Here is a 25,914-nt window from a genome sequence, read left to right as displayed (position 1 = left end):
AATACGTTGATGTTACAGTAATGTTGAGGTTCAGACCTGCATCATGATGAGTTTCCCAAGGCCACAGCATTCTCTGAGTCCTCCTGAGCTACACTGTCAAATACAGCCTCTGTGAGACGTGTGGCTAATTAGGGTTTGATTTAAATTTGCTAAAATTAAATAAAATTTAAAATTTAGTTATTTGGTCGCATAAGTCACATTTCAGATGCTCAGTAGCTACAGGTAGCTAGTTACTACTGTATTGGACACACGGATATGGAATATTGCAGTCACAGAAAACTCTACTGGACAGCCCTGAGCTAGATAATGAAGCGAACCCTCTTTTGCAGACGCTTGGTTCACTTTGTCCTTTTATCCAAATATGTATTTCACATGCTTTCTCTCAGTCTAAAATACCTTATCCACTATTTGATATGTTAAATTACCCTTTATTTGACATATCAATAAAGAGATAAAGGTATTTTAAAGGCGGGGAAGCACACCACTGAGAGAAAGCAGGAGAGCAAATGTTGGAACCATACCCAGATTAGGTGGAGCTGGCTAAAGGAGTTCTCAGCTCTTCTCAGAATTGCCTATCATTTTATATGTGTTTCTTCCCTATTATCAAATAGTAGTCTTACCAAAGGCATAAAATGCGTTGAAGTAAGTAAATACACCATAACTATGAAGCTGTACTTCACTTTAACAATTTCTTTCCATATGCTTGAAATGTACTGATTTTTTTACCAGTTAGGGAAAGGAAATAAGACACAAAAACTACTGAGTAATTAAAATTTTATCTCTTAGAACCTGGAAGCTTACTCTTTTTAGTGAAAAAAGAAGCAGAGCCGTTTACAGTAAAATAATTAAGGTAAGAACAGTGCCATGTCTCATTATCTATATAAAGAACTGCAGTAGGAGTTGGAAGCCCTGGGGTTTACATCCTCGCTTCCGTGTGTATAAGATTTGGGCCTAAGGCAAACTCCTAACCTCTTTCAGCCTCATTTTCCTCATCTGTCAAGATGAACTCGGGTTGGGAAGTACATAAGACCCTCTATGTTAAACGTCTGTAGGACTTGACACCGGGGTAGATCATTTTGATCCCAGGTGACCTGGAGTTTTGAGTTATGTACTGTTCTTCCTCCAGGCCACGTATTATCCCCTCTTTTCTTATTGTTCACTTTAATTACTTACTGTAGAGCGTCCAAGCATCTCGACTTTTCTGTCAGACATCAGAAGGAGGGAAAATGCATCTTGTGTGAGCAAGATTGCAAATGTTGGAATTTTGTATCCAAAATATGTGGAGCTGGCTAAAAGATTCAAAATAAAAACAAATGCAAATGTGAAAATTCAGTAAGGATTATGGAAATACGGCAAAGTTTTTCACTGCTTCGTCCTTCTTTCTGAGAAAACAAATTTACACATAGGCCAACTTATGTTTTAAAACAAAGCCACAGTGGGTCGTATAGAAAAACATACAAGACGCTGAGGACGGTCTTGGCACAGGTCATGAAAACCTGGAAATTCTGAAGCTAGAGGATTGTGAATCTAAAGTTGGATTGTGTATTTGCTTTAATGATTTAATATAAATATCTTCTGAGTTATTTTGAATTGAACTCCTGTTGAAGGCAAAGAGTAAACAGCAGGAAAGAAGGTCTATTTAGGCAGAGAACAAAATTGTATTTCCGCAAATTTCCAACCTCTTTAACGTACTTGGAATAGTGTCTTAATGTTGTTACGCGTTTCCGTTATGTTACTGACAAAACAGAGAGGAAAAGATATAGATGCTCCCATTTTTGTATTCACATCCCATCTGTAACAAAATAGCCCATGCGATCTTTGGAGCCACGTAATTTCCTAGCTAAAAACTTAAGAACCCTGGGCCCCTGCTGGCTCCTTCTAGGTCTTTACATTAACAAATGCTTCTCTGATCAAAATGCCTTAGAGCAGTTAGGAATCCAGTAATATTTACTATCCTTTGATGAACCGAGTGGATAAGGCTGAGGCAGAAGCCTAAGGTGTAGACTATAAGTTAAAATGAAGTGATATTAACTCTATTTGAAGTAATAAAATACTGCAGTTTATTCTACTGGGAGCAAAACAAATTCAAGAGGTCAGCGTTTTTCCTAATAAAATTTTTACAGTTTATTTATTAAAGAAAAATACATGTTTCTTGTTGAAATTTTACAAAATATAGTTGTAGTAGAGAAAAATATCACCCCAAGTCCCACCTTTGAAAAAAGAGTGACCAAATTTTTTCTAATCTTTGTTTTCACATATGCAGCTCTGTGCTTTTACAAGAAAGAGTTCATACCGTAGATAATGCTTTGAAATCTAGATTTTTATTTGAAATGTTATGAAGATTTTCCTGATAATCAACTAATTTTTGATATTATAATGACTGTATAGTTTTCCATTGTTTGGATGTAGCCTAATTTATTTAATCACTTCCTTCCATGTTGGACATTTAGGTGGTTTGCATTTTTTAATATTATATAATGCTGTGGTGAATTCATTAAATTAATTTTTTGCATACATTTAAATTATTTCTTTAGAATAAACTACTAGAATAGAATAATTGGACTAAATGATAGGCATGCTTTTAAGGTTTCTGTTACCTACTGGTCATCACTTTTAAGAATTTTCCTTCTCACCAGGGTGCCTGGTGGAATACTGAATCTTTCCCAACACTAGATACGGTCAGTTTTCTCCTGACCTTTGACAGTTTTATAGGTAAAGAAGTATTGTTGCTCTGTTATTTTACATTTTTCGGTAGCTCTTTCATGTTTGTTGCACCCTGTTGTATCTTCTCTTTAAGGGCTGCCTGCTCCCACAGCACTCTGATATGATGAGAGAACTTCTCTCTTTTGACCTTTAATGCCCACAGCATAGGCAGAACCAAGAGGAAAGGGGAGTAGACAGAGAGGATCTGGAGAAAGATGAAAGCTACGTGGAGAGGAAGGCAGAGCACCGTAACCATAGTGTATGGGACGCGTGCCACCTGTGGTATTTGCTGGCATTGTTCTGATCCGAATGGGAGAAATAAACGTGGCCCCTGTACAGTCTCTGCTATGAAAAAACTTCTGCTTTATCTCCAGAGACAAGGCCTAAACAGTTAAGTGAAGATCTTTTGAAGTATCTACAAGAGGCAGCACAGCCTGTTAGTTGAGAACACACACTCTGGAGCCAGAGCTGAAATCCCGACTTTGTCACTTACTGGCTGCGTGACCTTGGTCAAGTTACTTAGTCTGTTTCTTAAGGCGTAAAATAGGATAATAACAGTGCCACCTCATAGGCTTGTTATGAAGATGAAATGACTTAATAAATGTAAAGTGCTTAGAATGGTGTCTGGTACATAGTAACATGTAAGCATCAGTTACATTAAATTTTTAAAGTACTTAGTGTGGCACATAATGGACTTGAAAAGTGTTAGCTGAATACATGTAACAAAGTAAAAGGCAATAAATATATAAACAGATTCCAGTATCTGTGGTTGAGACAAGTGGGGTACTATGTGTTAAAGGATAGTTTTCAAAGAAGTAAAATCATGAATCTCAGACAAATATAAAATAACCATGTCAAAGATGTTATTTAAGTCATTCACTAATAAAACAACTAAGATATTATAATGAGTTCAAAGAGGACCCAAAGAACAGACAAAGGTATGGGCAATCAGTGTTGAAATGAATTTGCTAGTAACTGCAAAACTGGCCTCTTCCACACGGCAGAAATTAGTTTCATCTCCACCAGACAACATTCCTGTGCATCTCTGTGGGCAAAATAATTTGCTGCTATCAGTCTTCTACTGGATTAAAAAATAACTCAAAGAGAAGGAAAGGTGCAGACCTCTGTAACATCAGATCACCAGAAGGGTCCTTTAGGCACCATCCATAGAAAGAATCTTTTTGTCCATTTCAAAGACTTGCCTAGTTTCTCTTGATTTAGGAAAGTTTGCAACCAATTATTCTGAAAGTTACAGAAATGGCATTAAAGGAACCTATACCAGAATCTCAGTCTCAACACTTAGCAGCTTTGTGAAACAATTGCTTTGCCTCTTTGGGCATCAGTGACCTTTTCTGTAAAATGGTGATTGATAACAGTATCTGGTTAATGGGAGCTCTTATAAGATTTAAATTACATGTGTCTAAAGCTCCTGATCCAGTGTGTGACTCATAGTAGACATCCGATGAGTGGTAACTATTACTGTGCTAATTATAATTAACTGAATCAACCAAAGAATAATTGTTCAGTTTTGCTTCTGCCACAGCCAGTCAACCTAGGTAGCAGTTACATAGAGCATTAGGTACAGCCCTGGGGAAGGAAAGTGCATGGCTCCCAGGGGACATGGGAAACACGAGCTTGATTAGAGAAGGCTACTTGCTAGATGCTGGGAAATAATGCCAAGTAGGTCACATCCAGCCTCTTGAGGAGCCTTGGAATCCAGAGAGAAGAGTTGGGGCTCTGTCAGTAAGCATCCAATCCAGAATCATCTGGAGTGCAGAATCCTGGCCTTCACCCCAGATCCACTGACTTAATAGCTGGCAGTTGGGAATCTGTATTTTATCAAGTTACTCAGATGTCGCTTGAGCACATTGAACCTTAAGAATCACTGCTGCAGATAAAAGATATAAATCTTTTTCTGGAGTCATATTCTTGAAGCATTGGAGTAAAGTGAAATAAGATGGGCCTTTCAGCCATTGCACAGGATAACTTTCTGGATGAAAAGATGAGGGGGGACTGAAGGCAGGAGGGAATTGACAGGAGTAGGCACACGCCGTGACTTGGGTGATGAAGAACTTCATTAGGGTGGGGATGAATGTAGATAGGAAACAGTGACTCTAAGCATCATCATAAAGAAGGAGAATTTAATGACTAAGAGGCTAGGAGACTCAGAGTAGAGGACAGGAAGTATTCAAAACTGACGACATGATTTTAAGTCCAGGTGAATAGAGGAATAGAGAGATTCACTGACACAAACAGAGAATTGAGAATGGTCAGTTTTGTGGAAAGATAAGGTAAGTTTGGAGCATGTTGGAGGATGGTGGTACTTTTAAGTAGAAATTTATAGAAAATAATTGAAGGAAAGCTTGGGGGGGCTCCAAGCTGGAGTGGCAGGTCTTGGCTAGAACAATAGATGAAACTTTCATGGAACATCCTGAGATAAGGCTTCTCTCTTCGCCTTCCTCTTTAGATTGTCAAAGTATATGTTATTTCATACACAAAGGGTTACATGAGCTAAATGCTCATCACTTGAGAAACCTAAAATGGGTGTTTTAAATTTAGGCATTATCCTACCTGTAGAGAAAAAGAAAAGCTGTATTTACAGTTTATTTCAAAGATCAAAATGTATGGCATAGTTGATAAGGTGAACGTATTAAACTATTTTCCTCTTTCTAGGAAGGATGTAAAGTTTTTAAGCGTTGTGCAGGGTGGTTGGAAACTCTTTTGTATATCCCAGTGAGGTGTTTGGTAAATGCTTAGTTGTTGAACTGAATTTTAAAATGATACCTGGCAATATACAGCCTCCCTGTACCTCTGGAGTTAAGCCTGTTTCTGGTAAATTCCCTGGGTTCAATTTCCAACTATGCTACAGTCCTTTGAGAGGCTAATTAAGATCCCTAGCTAATATGGGAATTGTTGTCTGAAAATTAAAAGTTCGAGTATGCCCCAAATCTCAGACTTACTTAGTCCACTGGGAGACTTCCCAGGATTAAATATGTCCTTAACCCAAACTGTTGATTCCAAACGACTGTCTTGGTTGAAGTACAATTTCTAAAGGGTATATGAGACCTTTCACTGCTCTTGTAAGTTACACATATTTCTACCAAGGTAAAACTGTTTTCTAAAAAAAGCACTTTTGGTTGTATTTTAATTTTTGTCTTGATCCTACCTTTAGTAAAAAAAGAAAAACTATATTATAATCATTTAGTGTGGTCAGTAATTAAAGGGTTTTATTGATGACTGTATAAACAAAAAGATGGGCATATTCTGAGAGGAAATAAGTCTTTAATGTATTTCTAAACTCGAGGCTGTGGTGTGCTCATGCAAGGATTAGAATTTATATACATTTTTATTGTTGTCTGGTATTCAGCAGTATATATTTTCACACAATATATTGTAAGGAATACTGACTATAAAATGCATTATGCAAGGAATCTCATTGTATATTAAATATTTATTGAATCTAAGTGAATAGCTTCTTTGTATTTTCTAAACTTGAAATTATATCTATGTATTGTTATAAAAATCACATTGTTTTCAATAAATTTATATTTGATTCCCGTCCTTAACATCCTATGATATTTATGTCAATTAATTAAATGAATTAATTAAGGTGCTTTATAGACTTTTTTTGTGATTTTGGTGTACAGAAATTCAGAGCAGATTCAAATGTATTTTCTACCAAATGCTTTACTTGAACTTTTGGATTGCATCAGATATGCAAAGAACAAATAAATGCATTCATTCATTCGACATTCATTTGTTCTGTGCCAAAAATACAGCAGGACACAAAGCATGGTGTGGTTAACTTACACTTTATCTAGTCTAAATCAATAATGATAATAGTACCCTACCCTCAGATAGTAATTTTGACCAAGTCTTTGTGATAATAAATTAATAAAACCTATAGATTGCTTCTAGAGGCAGAGGTCATGGAAGAAATTCCATGTGTAGAACTGAACGTAGAACTCAAATTTTAATTAATTCCTACTAGTTTTCAATAATACGGAGACCTACACTTTCAAGTTTGGGATTTCACTTTCTCCTTCACATCACCAGCAAACTCAGTGTTTACTAAATGCCATTGATTGATTTGACCCATGATAAAAGGACAATTTAATATGACTGGTGAGACATGTCTGAGCCTGGTCATTTTGATTGCCAATATTTTATAATCTATGACTTTAGAAATGTAAGCTGTTTTACTTTTTTTTTTTTTTAACTGTGCACCATTAATGAGTGGTCTTTATCTTTTATTTGTGCACTTTTTTTTTCCAGGTTTTAGGGGAAAAGCCGGAGCTTAGGGATGGAGAAGAGGATGACGACATTATAGCAGACATAACTAACAGGAAAATGGCTAAACTCTACATGGTGGGTTCACTGTGAGGGAGTTCTGTTGTTTTTACTGGACTGCAAGCTGCTGGGGGGGGCCTGTACTGGGAGGGACTCTTTGCTGCAGATGGCAAGTCTCCTCATTGCCCTCAAAGAGAAATGTGTGGGCAGAATCCGTTCTTTGCTCTAGCATAGTTATTTAAATTCCTCTTTCTATTACTTTTAAAATTTTTATTAAAAACAGCAAATAATAATTTGCTGTGATTTAAGTAAAATTATACATTGTTGCCGTATTCGTTTGCAACAATATGTTTTGATACATTACATTCAATAAAATGTTTCCTTCATGAAGTACAAAAACTTGTAAGCTTTTTCTTATAAAATCTTAATAAGCTATAAAATCATCCCCTTATTTAAAATATCCTGTTTAGCCATCATGGAGGCTTTCTTTGTTATAAGCGCAAGACTATCAAATCAAACAGCTGGAAGGAAACAGGGTAAAAACTGTCCTGGGCGTTGGCAGACTTAATTCCATGTCAGCTCTGTGGGAAGGACTGCCTGGGTGACCTTGGGCAAGACATGGCCATTCTGGGTCTTAGTTTTCTTATCTGAAAAAAAAAAAAAAAGAAATTAAATTAGAAGATTACTCAGGTTCCTTCCAACTCCACAATTTTATGATTTTATTGCTGGTGAGGGTAACAAAATCCACAAGATGTACCAGTTGAGGAGACGGTTCAGATGGGATCCTTCAAGCATTCCCTCCCCTTGTAACTTTCTAAGCATGTGATTTGGAGCAGACCTTAATCTCCCTGCAGAACTGAATAGTTTTCTCATCTCTTACAAGAAGGGATTATATTTGCTGCTCGTTAAAGGGATCTTCCGGCTCAGACACGCTGTGATTTTAAATGAAGATCAAGTTACTAACTTGTATAGAAGAACTTCCTTTTTGTAGAATGGAAGGGGAAGTAGATTCTTTTCCTCCTAGATGGCAAAGGAAAATGTGGTTACCACTCCTAAATACTGATAGTTTTAATATAAGCCACACAGAAATTGTTATTCTAAAGACTTTGTGGCTGCTTATTTTTTTATTACTGTTTCTAAAACCCAAGTGCAACAGTTTAACAAATATTTTTTATGCCCCATCATCAAACAAACCTGTTCTCCCTCTTGGACAGCATTATGGGAGAAGGGAAATAGTTTTAAATGTGAACATGTTAATCCTGAAACAATGCTCCCTCTAGTGGATCTGTAATGTATTGCATACATCCAACTCTAAAGTCCTTTTGAAAATATTTAATTTGGGATTGCTGAACAGAGCTGGGAAGCAGAGTCACCTAGGGTGATTTCTAAAAATACAGAGTTCAAGCCCTACCACAGTGCTGCAAAACCCCACCACTGATCTAGGTAGGGCCCTCAAATCAGCATATTTAACAAGTACCCAGGTGGATTACCTTGCAGCCTACCAGGCCTTTGAAAAACAGTGAATTCTAACGTAGCAAATTTTGTAAGATCACCTGCAACTTAAAAAAAAAAAAAATTCTGTAGTCATTTACAAACTTCAAGAGTCTAGGTAAGTTTACTTGTGACACAATTTTATTTGTGACAGATGATATTTATTTTGATAATTTACACAAAGTATTTAAATGAGGTAAATTACAGGCCCCATATTGAAAAAAATCTGTAAGCATAAACTGTATCAATGCCTTCCTTAGCACAGTGTCTGGCATATGATAGTACTCAGTAAATGTTGAATGAATGAATGTTTAAGCTTCAGCTTTTTGTGTGTGTGCAATGAGTGTAAGTTTATTACCTATTTAAAAGATTGTTGAAAAAAAAAGATTGTTGTATTAATAAAAATTAAGAAATAATCTTGTTAAAGTTCATTGTGTGGTGCCTAGTATATATGAAGTCACAACAAACCTTATCCATTATTATTATCATTATTATTTTCTGTGTTGAAACTTAACTTTTTATTAGTAATACTTTTACCCCAGAGGATTTTTAAAAAGCCTTTCTAAGGGTATAACTGGGCTCATGGGGTTTTTTGTTTGTTTGTTTTCTTTGAAATAGCTTTGTTGAGATATAATTTACAGATTATAAAGTTTATCCATTTAAAGTGTACAATTCAGTGGTTTTTATTACATGTACAGAGCCGTGCAATCATCACCATGATCAAAGAGTTTAGAACATATTGATCATCCCCAAGCAAGCTCATGGTTTTCATGTTAGGTTTCAGATGCCAGTGGCTCCATGAAAGTGAGCATGGTGGCAGAAGAAAACCCCTTCTCCATGGCGATGCTGCTTTCTGAAGAATGCTTCATTTTGGACCACGGTGCTGCAAAACAGATTTTTGTATGGAAAGGTAAAAAATGCCATTGGTATTGTTGATGTACTTCAGATTTATACACATTTCTTCGGAAAGGTAAATAAAACATCTTTTCTGACTTAAAGAAACCTTACCTTTCTGCGTGATCTGTAAAATGCAGACATCAAAACCATATTTTCTTCCTACCAGCATTATTTACCAGGGATGATGGGGTAAAAGAAAGCCTTTGGGCACTATAAAAAGAATCTTTTTTATACAGAGTGTTCATTACAATATTGTTAAATATATTTAGTATACTAGGAAAATTCTGCTATTCTTTCAGGGTTGTAGTTAAATTCAATTATAATTATGTTTATTTTTTGGTGCACAAGTATTTCTTAATCATATAATACCTTGCTTCTCTGAAATTCTGTCTCTTTCATATATCTTGCATGTTAGGTAGAGATGCTAATCCCCAGGAGAGAAAGGCTGCCATGAAGACAGCTGAAGAATTCCTAGAACAAATGCATTATTCTACTAATACTCAGGTATGTGTGGAAATGAACTGGCTAGAAAAAATGTTTTTAAACATGGGAGCTCATGACATCGCCACAAAACTCATGAAAGAATTTGGTTCAAAATAACGTATGCACGGAAGTCATTCTCACGTGTGTGCCATGCTGTATCGTGTGTCCCTAGAACTATATCTGTGTGGAGGATGGAATTTTGCAGAAATTGGAGATCAGACCTTCCACGGGACTTTGTGATGAGAATAAGAACACATCCACTTCCTCCACAGCCTTTAAGTCAAGATGATCAACCACAGTTGAATTAACTGAGAGCATTTATCAGTTATTCCTTAGAGCAATTTGTATAGACATGGACTAATGCCCAGAGAATATTTGCCTTCATGCAGATCAACATAGACACTGGATAGTTGCTCTTCTTTTCTGAATCGCTCAGCCTCATCTTTTCTCTTCATTTTTATGTCCTGGCACAAGTAACACAATGAGATCATTTCTTTCAGGTCACAGACATCTTATGAACCTAGTGTAGGAAAACAGTCAAACTTATTTGACTGTAATGGTAACATACGAAATAACTTTATTCTTCTCTCAAACATCCAGATTCAGTGGCAATTACTTTAGCCGTAAGAAAAAAAAAAAGCCAGGTTGCATTGTTTTAGCTTCGTATTTGATAACCTTCCCTTTTGCATTCAATTCAGGATCCCAGCTTCTAAATTTACATCTGTCATCACAAAAAAGAGGATCATCTTTGCATTTCCTCAGTGTTTTTCCTCCACTACTAGATTAATGTTTTTCCTTGGTCTCTTATTTTTCTGTTTATAATTATTATTATTTTTTAAATTTCAGATTCAAGTTCTTCCAGAAGGAGGTGAAACACCAATCTTCAAACAGTTCTTTAAGGACTGGAGAGATAAAGATCAGAGTGATGGCTTTGGGAAAGTATATGTCACTGAGAAAGTGGCTCAGATAAAACAAATTCCATTTGACGCCTCAAAATTACACAGTTCTCCACAAATGGCAGCCCAGCATAATATGGTGGATGATGGTTCTGGCAAAGTGGAGGTATTTACATGTTTTTGTTCATTTGTTTGTCCTTGTCAAGCCCATTTATGCCAAGATATGTGGAAATATAACTTCAGGAAACTTTGTAAATTGTGAATTTTTATTATTAATAAAAATGGTTCAAGACTGTATATTAAACCAGGGAGTTCAAAGCTGGAAGAGCTGTTGTCTGGCCTTCAGGCCTAGTTTACGGCGTGTGTGCTGAGATTCTGAGAAGTTAGGCGATTTGTGCAAGATCACCTGATTATCACCTTAGAGGCCTCCGTGCAACCCAGCCAGCTCCATCTTGTTTCCTGGTCCAGAAATGCTCCTGCCCTTGGAACTGGGATTGTCCAGGGAGGGCGCATTGCTCCAAAAGCACCCACTACATAAGTCTGTCCTTCCCTTGCACCGTAGAGGCATTCACAAAGGCAAATTGGGCATGTGTCATGTGCCAAAATCACAGATATTTTTAGAGCATTCAAATTGAGTTTGTTGGTTATTGCTATTTTTGGACAAAAATTGTTAAAACCCTCCTAAGAATTCTCCCTAACTAAAATCTCTTGACATTTAATCTGCTGTTGGGTCATCTAACTTAAGGGACACTGGATAATGTCACTTCCATTCTAGAATAATGTTGGTGGCTCTCCACAGTCTTCCTGGGAACGTCCATCCTCAGGTGGGCCTCCCAGACCTCCATGATTGACCCTTGCTGTCTGCACCTCAGCCTTCCACAGCCTTGAGCGCTCTTCCCCTCTGCCATCTGGCTAACATTCCCGTTCCTCCTTTGTAACTCCGTTAAGTCACAAGCTGCACCTCTTCTGAGAAGCCTTCCCTCCACACTGAAATGACCTTTCTCTGTGCTTAAGCCATAAGTAATATTCTTCATAGAATTTATCATATAAGTACTACAGAATTGTTCATTTACTTACAGGTTTCTGCTCCCAGACCTCTTGTCAGTTCCTTGAGGGAAGGAATTGAATAATTTATCTCTCTATTCCCAGGGCTTATCACAATGCTTGGACCAAAGTATATAGTAAAAAGATTTAAGAGTTTTTTCTCTTTTCAAAGACATGAAGTGTGAATCTAAGCTGTGCAGGGGTTGTGGGAACTGCAAAGGGAGAAGTGCCCCCCCACCACCCCCCGCCCCTGACCATGATCGCTGTCAGAGGGGTATTAGCTTCTGGGGCTGGGTCTGTCTCCTGCTCAGACATCCTTTTCTGGAGGTCAACACAGCCAGCAGACCCCGTGGCAAACGTGGCTTCCAGCACCAAGTGTGTCCCAGCTGCAGTCTCCACGTTAGGGCACAGCATCTCTGAGATGCCCTCCCATGCCACCCCAGGGATATTAACATCCAGGGCTTTCTCTAGGTTTTTGGGTTTAGCCAGGCCATGCTGCCATTGTTCCTCTGGGATGGCGTGGGAAGGCTGCTCTCTGAAAACTCTGCACTGCTCTTCTGCACTTGCTCATCTCCTTATTTCAAAGCAAAGGGACCATCCTGAGCCTCCCCAGGACCCAGGCAGGACGGTGCTCGCGCACAGTGCCTGCAGTCTCTCACTCAAGTGTTACTTTCCCGTTTCATTTACAACTCTCATCTCTCCAACTTTTAATCCTTAATTAAAAGTGTCTTTAATCTGTGACGAGGATAAGGAAATAGAAAATAACTAGTTCTGCCTGCTTTTATCTTAATCAGTCTCATGCCTAGATGGTGACTTTTGAAAATAGAAGTCATGCAGTTGGTATTTTTATTATTTGGTCACAATCTGCCACTCTTACCGGGGAAAACAATAGTCTCATGGCTTAAAACACAGGGAAAAAGAAATTTAAAAAAAATTACTTCCCAACTGATGAAAAATTTTATGTAAGTTAAGAGATGTATTTCTGAGCGGAATATTTCAGTTTGTTATTCCACTAGAGTGTCATGTTATTTTCACTAATCGATCAAACAATATGTATTTATTAATCAACAGGCTCAGAACTGAGCTAAGTACTGTGAAGGGTACCAAAGAACTATAAGCGCTTAAAAAGTCAATAACCAAATTGCCAAATTGATAAAAATTTCTTCCTGTTGCTTAATTTATAAACTAGTTAGAAAAGTAATTTAAAAGTTGCTTAATGACAGATCTAAACCAAACTGTTTTTTAAACCTCTGAGAAGTGTCATTAGATCAAGAAAATTTTGATTTTGGTACACATATTTCATTACTTTTAGATTTGGCGTGTAGAAAACAATGGTAGGATCGAAATTGACCGAAACTCGTATGGTGAATTCTATGGTGGTGACTGCTACATTATACTCTACACTTACCCCAGAGGACGGATTATCTACACCTGGTAAGTCTCCCTCTTTCATAAGATCTCAAGTTCCGTAGAGGCCACATTTTGCTCCAAAGTTAAATTTCATTAAATTCCTTGCAGTAAGGGGTAGAATTATCCTATAAATATGCCCGTGAGATTTGTATAACATGCAAGTAGTATTCTTTCGATATGATTTTGACTGTATTCTGCAGCTGCTGTCCACAAGCAGGAGGGGTTAGATAAGTGTCATCCTTTCTAATCTAGGAGAAAGGTTTTGATAGCCCAAGGGTAGTGTTCCTTTAGTGGATATGCAGTTGAATAACTCATCTCCTATGCAAGCTAACACTCCAACTGGCATCAGGTATCATGTCTTCTTATTGTTAAAATTCACAGAGCCCATCTTGATTGGAGCTGCAGCATTTCAATGATGCAAATCCTCTAAGGCATGTATATAATTTATGATTCTATTTCATACTCCAGAGACCTCAAATTGATGCATCCTTATTCTTTGTCCTCATGAAATTCATAGCAGTAATGAAGAAAAATGCCATTGCATCCATATCTCGTATGGTTTTTGCATAATGACTTGAGTTAATTGAAGGTTAAGTTCACTTAGAGAGAGTCAGTGCCCATGGGGAGTGTCCAACCAAGTAAGTGAAGTACACATAGCATGCTGGACTATTCCAAAGGGACAGGGATTCTGCAACAAATCATGCAATGTGGGATTCTCAAACTTTTTATTAAGTGAGATCAGGAAAAGTAGAATATTTCTGAGAAGACTGAGAAAAAGAAAAGAATTTTCAAAAAAGATCTTAAAGGGGCTTCCCTGGTGGCGCAGTGGTTGAGAATCTGCCTGCCAATGCAGGGGACACGGGTTGGAGCCCTGGTCTGGGAAGATCCCACGTGCCGCAGAGCAGCTGGGCCCATGAGCCACAATTACTGAGCCTGCGCGTCTGGAGCCTGTGCTCTGCAACAAGAGAGGCCGCGATAGTGAGAGGCCCGCGCACCGCGATGAAGAGTGGCCCCCGCTTGCCACAACTAGAGAAAGCCCTCTCACAGAAACGAAGACCCAACACAACCATAAATAAATAAATAAATACTTGAAAAAAAAAAAATCTTAAAGCTGAGGGGTGTAGGCCAAAGGCGCAAGGGTGAAACAGGATCCTGCCTTTGCCTACATGGTGATGGCAATCTTCAGGGAACATATTGAATGTATGCAGACTCAGGTGTCTGCTGATATCGTGACATTTCTCTCTGGTCAGCGTCCCACCAGATGACAGAGACATCTGTCCACACCGTGTGACCACTTAACACTTATACTGGCCAGTGCCTTGAGCTTAACCAAGTAAAGGAGATGAGATGATTATCCCTATCCCATAGTTCTTGGTACCCAAAGGGTGGTCTGTGAACCAAAAGCATGGCCATCACTAGGGAGCTGGTTAGAAAAATGTCACGCCCCATCTTTGACCCACTAAAGCAGAACGTGCATTTTAACAAGATCTCAGGATGATTCATATGCACTTTAATGATTGACAAGCACTGCCTTAGGCAGTGGTTCCCAACACTAGCTGCACATACTAACCTGGACAGTTTTTCACAAATCCAAACGCCTGGCCCCCACTTTATACCAAATAAAGGTGGTGGTATGACTCCTGAGATTCTAATGTACACCGTGGCATTAATGAGAACCGCTGTGTCCAGGGACATTTCTGACTCCACAGTCACATCATATCCTGTCAAAGATGAATGTATTTAGCTATTTAGCTCTATGTTTAAGATGCCATCTTCATAGTAACCATTTTTTTGAGCAGCATGTTTGTGCCAGCAAAGTGCTAGATGTTTCCATATATTATCTTTCTTCCTCACAACCAGATTATTTTCAAGTGAAAGATAAAGATAAAAAAGGAAGGAGGACTTAGGCAGTATTAAGTAATTTAACCCAAGGTCACAACTTTTGTAACTGGTGAAGCAACATTTCACACCTTGATCTGCAGCTCTCTTTAAGGCCTGTGTGCAGCTATACCTCGGTAGAAGCTGTGTCCTTATTTTGCAATTTCCTTTTCTAAAATTTTAATTCAGAAGAGTGTGTGCAAAGCATGGCATTTGTAGGGATAAATTTATTGCTGCGAGTCAGCTTTTCTTTTACATTCTGTTTCTTGGTCTTCCTCTTAATTCTTTTTGGTATGTAAAAAATATAATTAATTGTAGCACTCAGATCAAAGAAGAAAGACTAAATAAGTAACTCAAGAGAAGGTTTTGAGGAATTAACAGTTTGTAATCCATATCAATAACTATGTGGATATAACTAAAACAGATTAAATCAGGTCGTATATTTTAAACGCAGTAGCTATTCCTTCAATCCTATGAAAGTATTCATAGAGCACTTTCTATGTGCCAAGCACTGAGCTAGACACTAAAGATACAGTGGTGAAAAAAAAAAAAAAAACCTTGCCCAAGAATTTATACTTTAAAGAGAGAAAGATTATTATCAGGCATTTCAATGAAATATGAAGGGTTTAAGATAAAACCAAGCTGAGTGATCTTTGGGGAATTAGGGACAGACACTCAAGCTCACTCCTAGGCTATTGGTGAAGGGCTCTTAGAAGTGACATCGAAGTGGGAGCAAAAATGGGAGCGATGGAAGCAAGCAAATAGGGAAGTTGTTCCAAGCAATGCAGGGAAAATCGTGCTCTCCTCGGTTCGTAATGATGTATGGCTAGAGCAAAGTTAAGGAGCAAAAGATAAAACCAGAGAAATTAGAAGGAGCCAAATGGTGAATGACCTTGTAACTATCCTGGGGAAGATGAACTTTATTTTCAGGGCATTGGGAGCCAGTCAAAGAGTTCGCACAGGGGAGTGACATGATTGGTTTCCATCTTAGAGAAATTATTCTGGTTAACACCTAAAGAATGGACCGGTGGGAGATTGTTGGCAGAGAGGCCATTTGGAATTTATTGCAATAATCCAACTGAATGATAATATGGCCAGAGCTCAGTGTAAGGGAGGGAAAGGATGAGCAAAGTATTAAGGAGTTGACATCTGAATGACTGGTTACGGGGAACGGAGAAGATGACTGAGTCAAGGGTGGCCCCAGATTTCTCGTCTGTGCACAGGTGTGTAGTGTTTTATTCGCTGAGATAAGGAACTCAGGAGGAGGACAAGTATGATCCTCACTGTAAAGAAATCAAAGAGAAAAAGAAGATGAAAATATGTCACATTTTTAATAGTCATGACCTTTGGGCTAGGACTGTGGCTGGGGGAGGTGGTCATTTAGTTTTCTTTTTTCATTTTGATGTGTTCAAGGTTTCTGTGATGAGAATGTATGACTTTCTGAGATATCAAGAATATAAGTTAGATGCTTGAGTCCTCTTGTGAGTTTTTGTCATTTAATATCATGGATGTTAAATATGTAAGTTTGTTAATATTGTATGGTTTGCAGAACTTCGAAAACTTCCATAAAGGTAGCAAAGAGGCATTTAGAAAATGCCTCTTGAAGACTAGCTTTCAAATTAAACAGGTTTCCAGTTTATGTGATAATTTCAATGCAGGGATGTAAATAGGTTAAATCCAAGAAGCAGAGTTGAAGGTGACAAACTAGAATTAAATCACTTTGTCTCTTTATTTCTGAAACCATTTATATTCTAAAATGATAGGAGAAAAATAATTTCAGCAGTGATATTTTCTCTGAAATGTCAAGTAGTTGAAATTGAACAAACTTTGAACAGTGGCGATGATGAGTCTCTTGAAGCAGTAAATTCCATTTTCATGCAGCATTTATTTTTAATGAGTAACAAGCACCACAGATTTATAAAGAAGGAATCATATCAAAGTAGATTGCTTTTTTTCCCCCTAGGCACAGGATTTCAAAATTAGAGGCAAAGAGCAACTTTATTATATCTTGATTGCAGTGGAGTCCTTGACCTCCTGGGTCATAGCTCAATAAAGCAAATTGGTTTGAATCTGTGTGGATGGAAGCATGAGTCACTTTGACAGGAAGAGGAAGAAGGGCTCGAGATGAACAGTGAAATATTTATTAAGAGTGTCAGACGGCAAAAGTTTGGTGAGGGTTTTCAGTTTTACTGGTTGAAATACTCCAGGAAAAAAATAGTAAAATGGTGACAAAAGTTTGGTGATGTAGTCTATTAGTTAGTTGAATTTTTTTCCTGCAGAAAAAAAAGGAAATGAAGAAACATCCAAGAAGTTGCAGATGTGAGGAAGGAAGGACAGGTGATAACAGAGCCTGCTGTTTCCTCAGCTCTGTGTTACTCCCCAGCCGGTGCTCCCAGTGGCTCCCGGAAGTGTTTGCTAGCATGATAAGCTCATGGAAAATTTAGGCAATTAGCATTAAAAGACTGTATCTTTATGGGTGCCTTTGTTATGAAAAGCATTTTTTATTTTTTTAAACGTATGCCTGACATGAGCATATCCTTCCTTTATTTTTGCACCCCACTGTAGAACATTTTTATATCAATCACTTGACTCTGTTGGTGCAATGAAATATTCTGAGATAAATGAGACGTGCTCCCTGAATTCTGTGTTTTGGGGGTGTGTGTCTGTGTGTGTTGCCCAGGTTGGGAGGCTATTGTTAATCTGTTCTGGGTATGGAACAGGTAGCGCACTCTCAGACCTTCAGAAGAAAGGATATAATTAATTTTCAAAATCCAGTTCCAGGATTAGTGTTCTTCCCGCTAACCCCTAGTCACACAAAGATAGGAGGATTGGCTGCAAACAATACTCAGTGCTTTCACTGGCTTTTCCCTCCCACAAAGTCATCAAACAAGCAGATCTCCCAGAGGTTGCTATATAAGTTAAGCCAGTGATTGGAGTTATAGCCACAAGCTACCCTAGAAAGAGAAGTTGCAGATGAACTGGATGAATTGATTCATTGACTCTTTTTTTTTTTGGCTGTGTTGGGTCTTCGTTGCAGCACGTAGGCTTCTCTCTAGTTGCGGTGTGCAGGATTTCTCTCTCTAGTTGTGGCGCGCTGGCTCCAGGGCGCATGAGCTCTGTAGTTTGTGGCATGCGGGCTCTCTCGTTGAGGCGTGAGCTCAGTAGTTGTAGCACACTGGCTTAGTTGCCCCGTGGCATGTGGGATCCCAGTTCCCCAGCCAGGGATCGCACCTGTGTCCCCTGCATTGGAAGGCGGATTCTTTACCACTGGACCCCCAGGGAAGACCCGATTCATCGATCCTTGTCTGGGTCACTGGTAGTTTAGCTTCTTGTACGGTTTTATTAAAAATTCCTTTAAAGAATTGCTAGAATGACAAAATGGGGCTACACCATTGCCTACTTCTGATGATTATTTTCTTGATTTTTCTGGGTCCACACATTTGTTACTAAGATCACCAAATATTCATGGAAAGATAAAGTACTTCTAACATCCAGTCTAATAGATTTGGCTCGTATTCTACTCAAATGGATTATTTTCACTGTGAAGGTGGTTTCCCAAAATAGGCACCTCCAGCTTGAAATCAGACAGAATTGACTACTTAGCAAAGTAATTATGGAACTAAAAATGGACCTATGAAATGGAGATTAAAGATACCTATCATATGTAGTTCTAAACAGTACGTGGGATAGTTCATGGCTCAATTTTAGTTAAGTACTTTAAAAAAACAATAGCTTCTATGGCTTTATCATGTCAAAACATCTGGTTTCTTCTTGATCTTTCATAATAACTTAAGTTTCTGCTTGAAATGCCTACATTAGAAGATCTTAAAACTTAAATACAAGCTAATTTATTTTACTTTTGTTCCTCCAGGCAGGGAGCAAATGCCACGAGGGATGAGCTGACGACCTCCGCCTTCCTGACCGTTCAGTTGGATAGATCCCTTGGAGGACAGGCTGTGCAGGTTGGGATATTTTTACCCCAAAACTTACACAAGTTAAAGTTTTCTTAGCCCAGTGTCTAGTTAAAACCCTTTTCCCAAGCTGGGATGGGAATTTGACACTTTCTAAATATTATCTTTTTTTCATTTTAGAATTTAAATATTCCTATTCTCATGCCATACTCGTTCTCTCAGATTCTGGAAAAGAGGGAGCAAACAAAATTTTAAAAACAGAAACAAAAATAAACTATTCACAGATTTAAAAGCCCCAAAGAATCATTCCTTTAGAATCATATCAGATCAATGATAGCCACTTGTTATTAAAACTGTTCTACCTGAGTTATCACTTCCAGGTGATCACTTTCCAGTTTTCAAATCTTTATAAATGTGTAATGGCTTCTTCAAAGGTAGAAAGTAATTAGAAAAGGAAGTCCGATACTTTAGTACATAAAAACTGAGATGTGGAGAGTGAATTCGGTCTTCCAGCTGGTTTTCTTTCCATCTTGGATTTTAGTTCCTAAATAAAGCAAGTTAGACCTAAATTTAAAGGTGCATATTAACTTTTAAAAAATAAACTAACTTTGTTAATTGTTAATTAACAAATTAACAAGATGATTGAATTCTGTAAATGCAGTAACTCCCCATGAAGTTCCCCATGAACTATTACATTCATTTCTTTTTTTTGAATTTTATTTTATTTATTTTTTATACAGCAGGTTCTTATTAGTTATCTGTTTTATATATATTTGTGTATACATGTCAATCCCAATCTCCCAGTTCACCCCACCACCACCACCACTCCCGCTTTCCCCGCTTGGTGTCCATACGTTTGTTCTCTACATCTGTGTCTCTATTTCTGCCCTACAAACCAGTTTGTCTGCACCATTTTTCTAGATTCCACATACATGTGTTAATATACGATATTTGTTTATCTCTTTCTGACTTACTTCACTCTGTATGACAGTCTCTAGGTCCATCCATGTCTCTACAAATGACCCAATTTCATTCCTTTTTATGGCTGAGTAATATTCCATTGTATATATGTACCATATCTTCTTTATCCATTCATCTCTCGATGGGCATTTAGGTTGCTTCCATGACCTGGCTATTGTAAATAGTGCTGCAGTGAACAGTGGGGTGCATGTGTCTTTTTGAATTACGGTTTTCTCTGGGTATATGCCCAGTAGTGGGATTGCTGGGTCATATGGTAATTCTATTTTTAGTTTTTTTTTTTTTTAAACATCTTTATTGAAGTATAATTGCTTTACAATGGTGTGTTAGTTTCTGCTTTATGACAAAGTGAATCAGTTATACATATACATATGTTCCCATATCTCTTCCCTCTTGCGTCTCCCCCCCTCCCACCCTCCCCATCCCACCCCTCTAGGTGGTCACAAAGCACCGAGCTGATCTCCCTGTGCTATGCGGCTGCTTCCCACTAGCTATCTATTTTACATTTGGTAGTGTATATATGTCCATGACACTCTCTCACCCTGTCACATCTCACCCCTCCCTCTCCCCATACCCTCAAGTCCATTCTCTAGTAGGTCTGTGTCTTTATTCCCGTCTTGCCACTAGGTTCTTCATGGCCTTTTTTTTTTTTTCCTTAGGTTCCATATATATGTGTTAGCATACTGTATTTGTTTTTCTCTTTCTGACTTACTTCACTCTGTATGACAAACTCTAACTCCATCCACCTCATTACAAATACCTCCATTTCATTTCTTTTTATGGCTGAGTAATATTCCATTGTATATATGTGCCACATCTTCTTTATCCATTCATCTGTCGATGGACATTTAGGTTGCTTCCATGTCCTGGCTATTGTAAATAGAGCTGCAATGAACATTTTGGTACATGACTCTTTTTGAACTATGGTTTTCTCAGGGTATATGCCCAGTAGTGGGATTGCTGGGTCATATGGTAGTTCTATTTTTAGTTTTTTAAGGAACCTCCATACTGTTCTCCATAGTGGCTGTATCAATTTACATTCCCACCAACAGTGCAAGAGGGTTCCCTTTTCTCCACACCCTCTCCAGCATTTGTTGTTTGTAGATTTTCTGATGATGGCCATTCTGACCAGTGTGAGGTGATACCTCATTGTAGTTTTGATTTGCATTTCTCTAATGATTAGTGATGTTGAGCAGCTTTTCATGTGCCTCTTGGCCATCTGTATGTCTTCTTTGGAGAAATGTCTATTTAGGTCCTCTGCCTATTTTTGGATTGGGTTGTTTGTTTTTTTTAATATTGAACTGCATGAGCTGTTTATATATTTTAGAGATTAATCCTTTGTCCATTGATTCGTTTGCAAATATTTTCTCCCATTCTGAGGGTTGTCTTTTTGTCTTGTTTATAGTTTCCTTTGCTGTGCAAAAGCTTTTAGGTTTCATTAGGTCCCATTTGTTTATTTTTGTTTTTATTTCCATTACTCTAGGAGGTGGGTCAAAAAAGATCTTGCTGTGATTTATGTCAAAGAGTGTTCTGCCTATGTTTTCATCTAAGAGTTTTATAGTGTCTGGTCTGACATTTAGGCCTTTAATCCATTTTGAGTTTATTTTTGTGTATGGTGTTAGGGAGTGTTCTAATTTCATTCTTTAACATGTAGCTGTGCAGTTTTCCCAGCCCCACTTATTGAAGAGACTGTCTTTTCTCCATTGTATATCCTTGCCTCCGTTGTCTTAGATTAGTTGACTATAAGTGTGTGGGTTTATCTCTGGTCTTTCTATCCTGTTCCGTTGATCTATATTTCTGTTTTTGTGCCAGAACCATATTGTCTTGATTACTGTCGCTTTGTAGTATAGTCTGAAGTCAGGGAGTCTGATTCCTCCAGCTCCGTTTTTTTCCCTCAAGATTGCTTTGGCTATTCGGGGTCTTTTGTGTTTCCATACAAATTTTAAGAATGTTTTGTTCTAGTTCTGTAGAAAATGCCATTGGTAATTTGTAGGGACTGCATTGAATCTGTAGATTGCTTTGGGTAGTATAGTCATTTTCACGATATTGATTCTACCAATCCAAGAACATGGTATATGTCTCCATCTGTTTGTGTCATCTTTGATTTCTTCATCAGTGTCTTATAGTTTTCTGCATACAGGTCTTTTGTCTCCCTAGGTAGGTTTATTCCTAGGTATTTTATTCTTTTTGTTGCAGTGGTAAATGGGAGTGTTTCCTTAATTTCTCTTTCAAATTTTTCATCATTAGTGTATAGGAATGCAAGAGATTTCTGTGCATTAATTTTGTATCCTGCAACTTTACCAAATTCATTGATTAGCTCTAGTAGTTTTTGGGTGGCATCTTTAGGATTCTCTATGTATAGTATCATGTCATCTGCCAACCGTGACAGTTTTACTTCTTCTTTTCCAATTTGTATTCCTTTTATTTCTTTTTCTTCTCTGATTGCCGTGGCTAGGACTTCCAAAACTATGTTGAATAATAGTGGTGAGAGTGGACATCCTTGTCTTGTTCCTGATCTTAGAAGAAATGGTTTCAGTTTTTCACCATTGAGAATGATGTTTGCTGTGGGTTTGTCATATATGGCCTTTATTATGTTGAGGTAGGTTCCCTCTCTGCCCACATTCTGGAGAGTTTTTATCATAAATGGGTGTTCAATTTTGTCAAAAGCTTTTTCTGCATCTATAGAGGTGATAATATGGTTTTTATTCTTCAATTTGTTAATGTGGTGTTTCACATTGATTGATTTGCATATATTGAAGAATCCTTGCATCCCTGGGATAAATCCCACTTGATCATGGTTGTATGATCCTTTTAATGTGTTGTTAGATTCTGTTTGCTAGTATTTTGTTGAGGATTTTTGCATCTATATTCATCAGTGATATTGGTCTATAATTTTCTTTTTTTGTAGTATCTTTGTCTGATTTTAGCATCAGGGTGATGGTGGCCTCGTAGAATGAGTTTGGGAGTGTTCCTTCCTCTGCAATTTTTTGGAAGAGTTTGAGAAGGATGGGTGTAAGCTCTTCTCTAAATGTTTGATAGAATTCGCCTGTGAAGCCATCTGGTCCTTGACTTTTGTTTGTTGGAAGATTTTTAATCGCAGTTTCAATTTCATTACTTGTGATAGATCTGTTCATATTTTCTGTTTCTTCCTGGTTCAGTCTTGGAAGGCTATACCTTTCTAAGAATTTGTCCATTTCTTCCAGGTTGTCCATTTTATTGGCATAGAGTTTATATTCATTTCTTGAATGAAATATTTATAAGAACTGACATCATCTATGTCATTTAGTTGATCTTTCAAGTAGTGCTTACCAAATCATGCAAAAACTTTGAAGGTAAGGCCCTGTGCCTTATAAATGCTATATTTCACAGTTAAATATTTGATATACCCAATGAATGAATTTCCAGTGTCAGCCAATTGAATCCTAAATTGACAATGAAATGGTAATGCTTAGTTTTACCACGAGATGGCGGTGGTTTACAACAATGCATAAATGAAGTCCTGAATTGCTGTTTTAAACATTCCTTCGTAGACTGTATTAACAGTACTGAAAAAATTTCAATTTACCTTTCTATCTCTTATTTTCATTTCACAGTGGAGAATGGGTCTTAATCAGTAGCCCTCTTTCTTTCATGTTGGCACTTGAGGTTTTCTCAATGTTATGGGAAATGCCAAGCCAGCGGCAGTTTTAGGAGCTCTTAGCTAACCTCACCCCAAGCTTTGGGGTGTGACTCAAAAGACGTTTTAAGGGCTTCCCTGGTGGCGCAGTGGTTGAGAATCTGCCTACCAATACAGGGGACACGGGTTCGAGCCCTGGTCTGGGAAGATCCCACATGCCGCGGAGCTACTAGGCCCGTGAGCCACAACTACTGAGCCTGCGCGTCTGGAGCCTGTGCCCCGCAACGGGAGAGTCCACAATAGTGAAAGGCCCGCGCACCACGATGAAGAGTGGCCCCCGTTTGCCGCAACTAGAGAAAGCCCTCGCAGAGAAACGAAGACCCAACACAGCCAAAAATAAATAAATTAATTAATTAAATTAAAAAAAAAAAGTAAAAAGACGTTTTAATTTGTTACTCGCTTATTTGAATGTCTACTAGTTGAAAGATATTTGTGGAGTTAGTTACTTTCAGTGCTCCCTAGGCTTCCCTATGATGGTATGTGCATCAGCATTCCCATTCACTTGGCTTCTAGAAAAAGACAGACCAGGGTAGGAGAGATATTTCAATTTTAGCATAGGGCAAATAATTGAAAAAAACAGGAGAGTGACACAAAATTTGAACTCTTTATGTAAATACATGCATCATTAGATTATGCAAGAGATAGGAAATTCGGATCTGAACCAGTATCTGTTGTTAAACTAATAGGTGAAATTAAATAACTTGCCATTTATTTTCCTCCATTTCCTTATCCTGAAAAGTCCTTATATTGTATTTTAAAAAGAGCTTATATTAAGCAAATCTACTATTACCATTTCCATAGGTAAGCTAAAAAGTAGAAAGTCTATTCTGTTTATTTCTGCCAGTTTTTGATGTTTGGATTGAAATCTTTATTCATCCCCAGATTATGATGATTTTTTTCATCTCACGGTGGTAGGGATGTAAAAAGAATGAGTACACTTTTGTCTTATTTTTGGAAGAATCTGAATGAATGCACATCTCCTAACCTACTGAACGAGATCCAAAACACGTGAGAGACAGGTATACCCCTAAACATCTGGAAAGCTTGGTGCCCTTGTAAAAAAAAGAGTAATTTTCATAAAAGACAGCATACATCAGCACTTCGTTGTTTTTCCCCTTTTGGAGTTGTAGATGAACAGACTTGAAACTTTGTGCTTTCTGGAAGCAGAAAGTGGTGCAGTGTGGTGCTGTGTCCCCCGAGAAGGTGCTGTGTCTGGAGTAACGAATGGTTCCTAAGTCAGTGAGGAAGCTCTGCTTGATTATCATTAACCTATATTTTCTGTTGATTCATCGTTCCTCCTGCTCTTGACTTTTTATATATTTTTAATTTTGTTTTCAAAGAGAAAAATAAGGATGCCTTTGGAAATACGGTCTTCTTTCATTGCTCTCTTTATTAATTTCTTTTATCCCCACCGCCCCCAGATCCGAGTCTCCCAAGGCAAAGAACCTGCTCACCTGCTGAGTTTGTTCAAAGACAAACCACTCATTATTTACAAGAACGGAACATCAAAGAAAGGAGGTCAGGTGCCGGCCCCCCCTACACGCCTCTTTCAAGTCCGAAGAAACCTGGCATCGATCACCAGAATTGTGGAGGTAACATCATGCATTCAATAAAACCTGCCCTGCTCATGGGCTTCCCAGTGGACCTGAGCCATCAACAAATACTAGTCTTTAAAAAAATTGGCAAGTAAACCCCCTTCATTTCTATAATTAATCCAGCGTTCACCATAAAAAGTATTAAAAGCCGGAGAATCAAGTAAAAAGTTAACTTCAGATACCAGGCCTCTCATATTTTTCAACCAGCTTATAACAAAACAAATGAATTTTAAGAGTAATGTAACAAATCAAGCTGTCAAAGGCGTGAGGCAGCTTAAGCTCTGTCTTGAAAGGCCTGGGGGAAGATGGATTGAGGGTGATGGTCAGGTGACCACACTAGGGAAATTCAAGAGGGAGGGCCCTTATTTGTACACGTGTAAGGACCGTGGAAAGCAAGCTTCACCACACTGGGCCGGGACCATAACTCAGCTGTTAAGGCCACACAAGCTGTCTCTGACAGCAGCTGTGAAAGAAATCAAACGCCAGATCACAGTGTCAGACCACAAGACCACCAGGTATGGGCAAGGCCACCGGGCCCAAGGTTTAAATGGCTGAGTGCTTTGACTTCGGGGAGGATTCATCACCCTTCGTAACCCGGTCACCTTAGTCACCGTTGAAACCCAAGTCTCCCAAGTCACCCCTAACTGCCCTGCACTCTCTGT

At 38.2% G+C, this 25,914-nt stretch overlaps 1 protein-coding gene across 3 annotated transcripts in view; it reads left to right on the top strand.

Moving 5' to 3' along the window:
- SCIN (scinderin) overlaps positions 1–25,914 on the top strand; it is a 111,523-nt gene that overhangs the window by 68,567 nt on the left and 17,042 nt on the right. For all 3 annotated transcript variants that reach the window (XM_082398333.1, XM_082398332.1, XM_082398334.1), the window contains exons 5-11: positions 6,979–7,071; positions 9,262–9,394; positions 9,797–9,885; positions 10,711–10,926; positions 13,117–13,238; positions 18,964–19,054; positions 25,079–25,249. In XM_082398333.1, coding sequence (XP_082254459.1) covers positions 6,979–7,071; positions 9,262–9,394; positions 9,797–9,885; positions 10,711–10,926; positions 13,117–13,238; positions 18,964–19,054; positions 25,079–25,249 — 915 coding nt within the window. The remainder of the gene's footprint in view (positions 1–6,978; positions 7,072–9,261; positions 9,395–9,796; positions 9,886–10,710; positions 10,927–13,116; positions 13,239–18,963; positions 19,055–25,078; positions 25,250–25,914) is intronic.

The sequence above is a fragment of the Balaenoptera borealis genome (genome assembly GCF_965194805.1).
Source record: "Balaenoptera borealis genome assembly, chromosome: 7".
NCBI classification, from domain to species: Eukaryota; Metazoa; Chordata; class Mammalia; order Artiodactyla; family Balaenopteridae; genus Balaenoptera; species Balaenoptera borealis.
The sequence above is the reverse complement of the archived record's forward strand: the minus strand, read 5'-3'. Positions and strand labels throughout refer to the sequence as shown.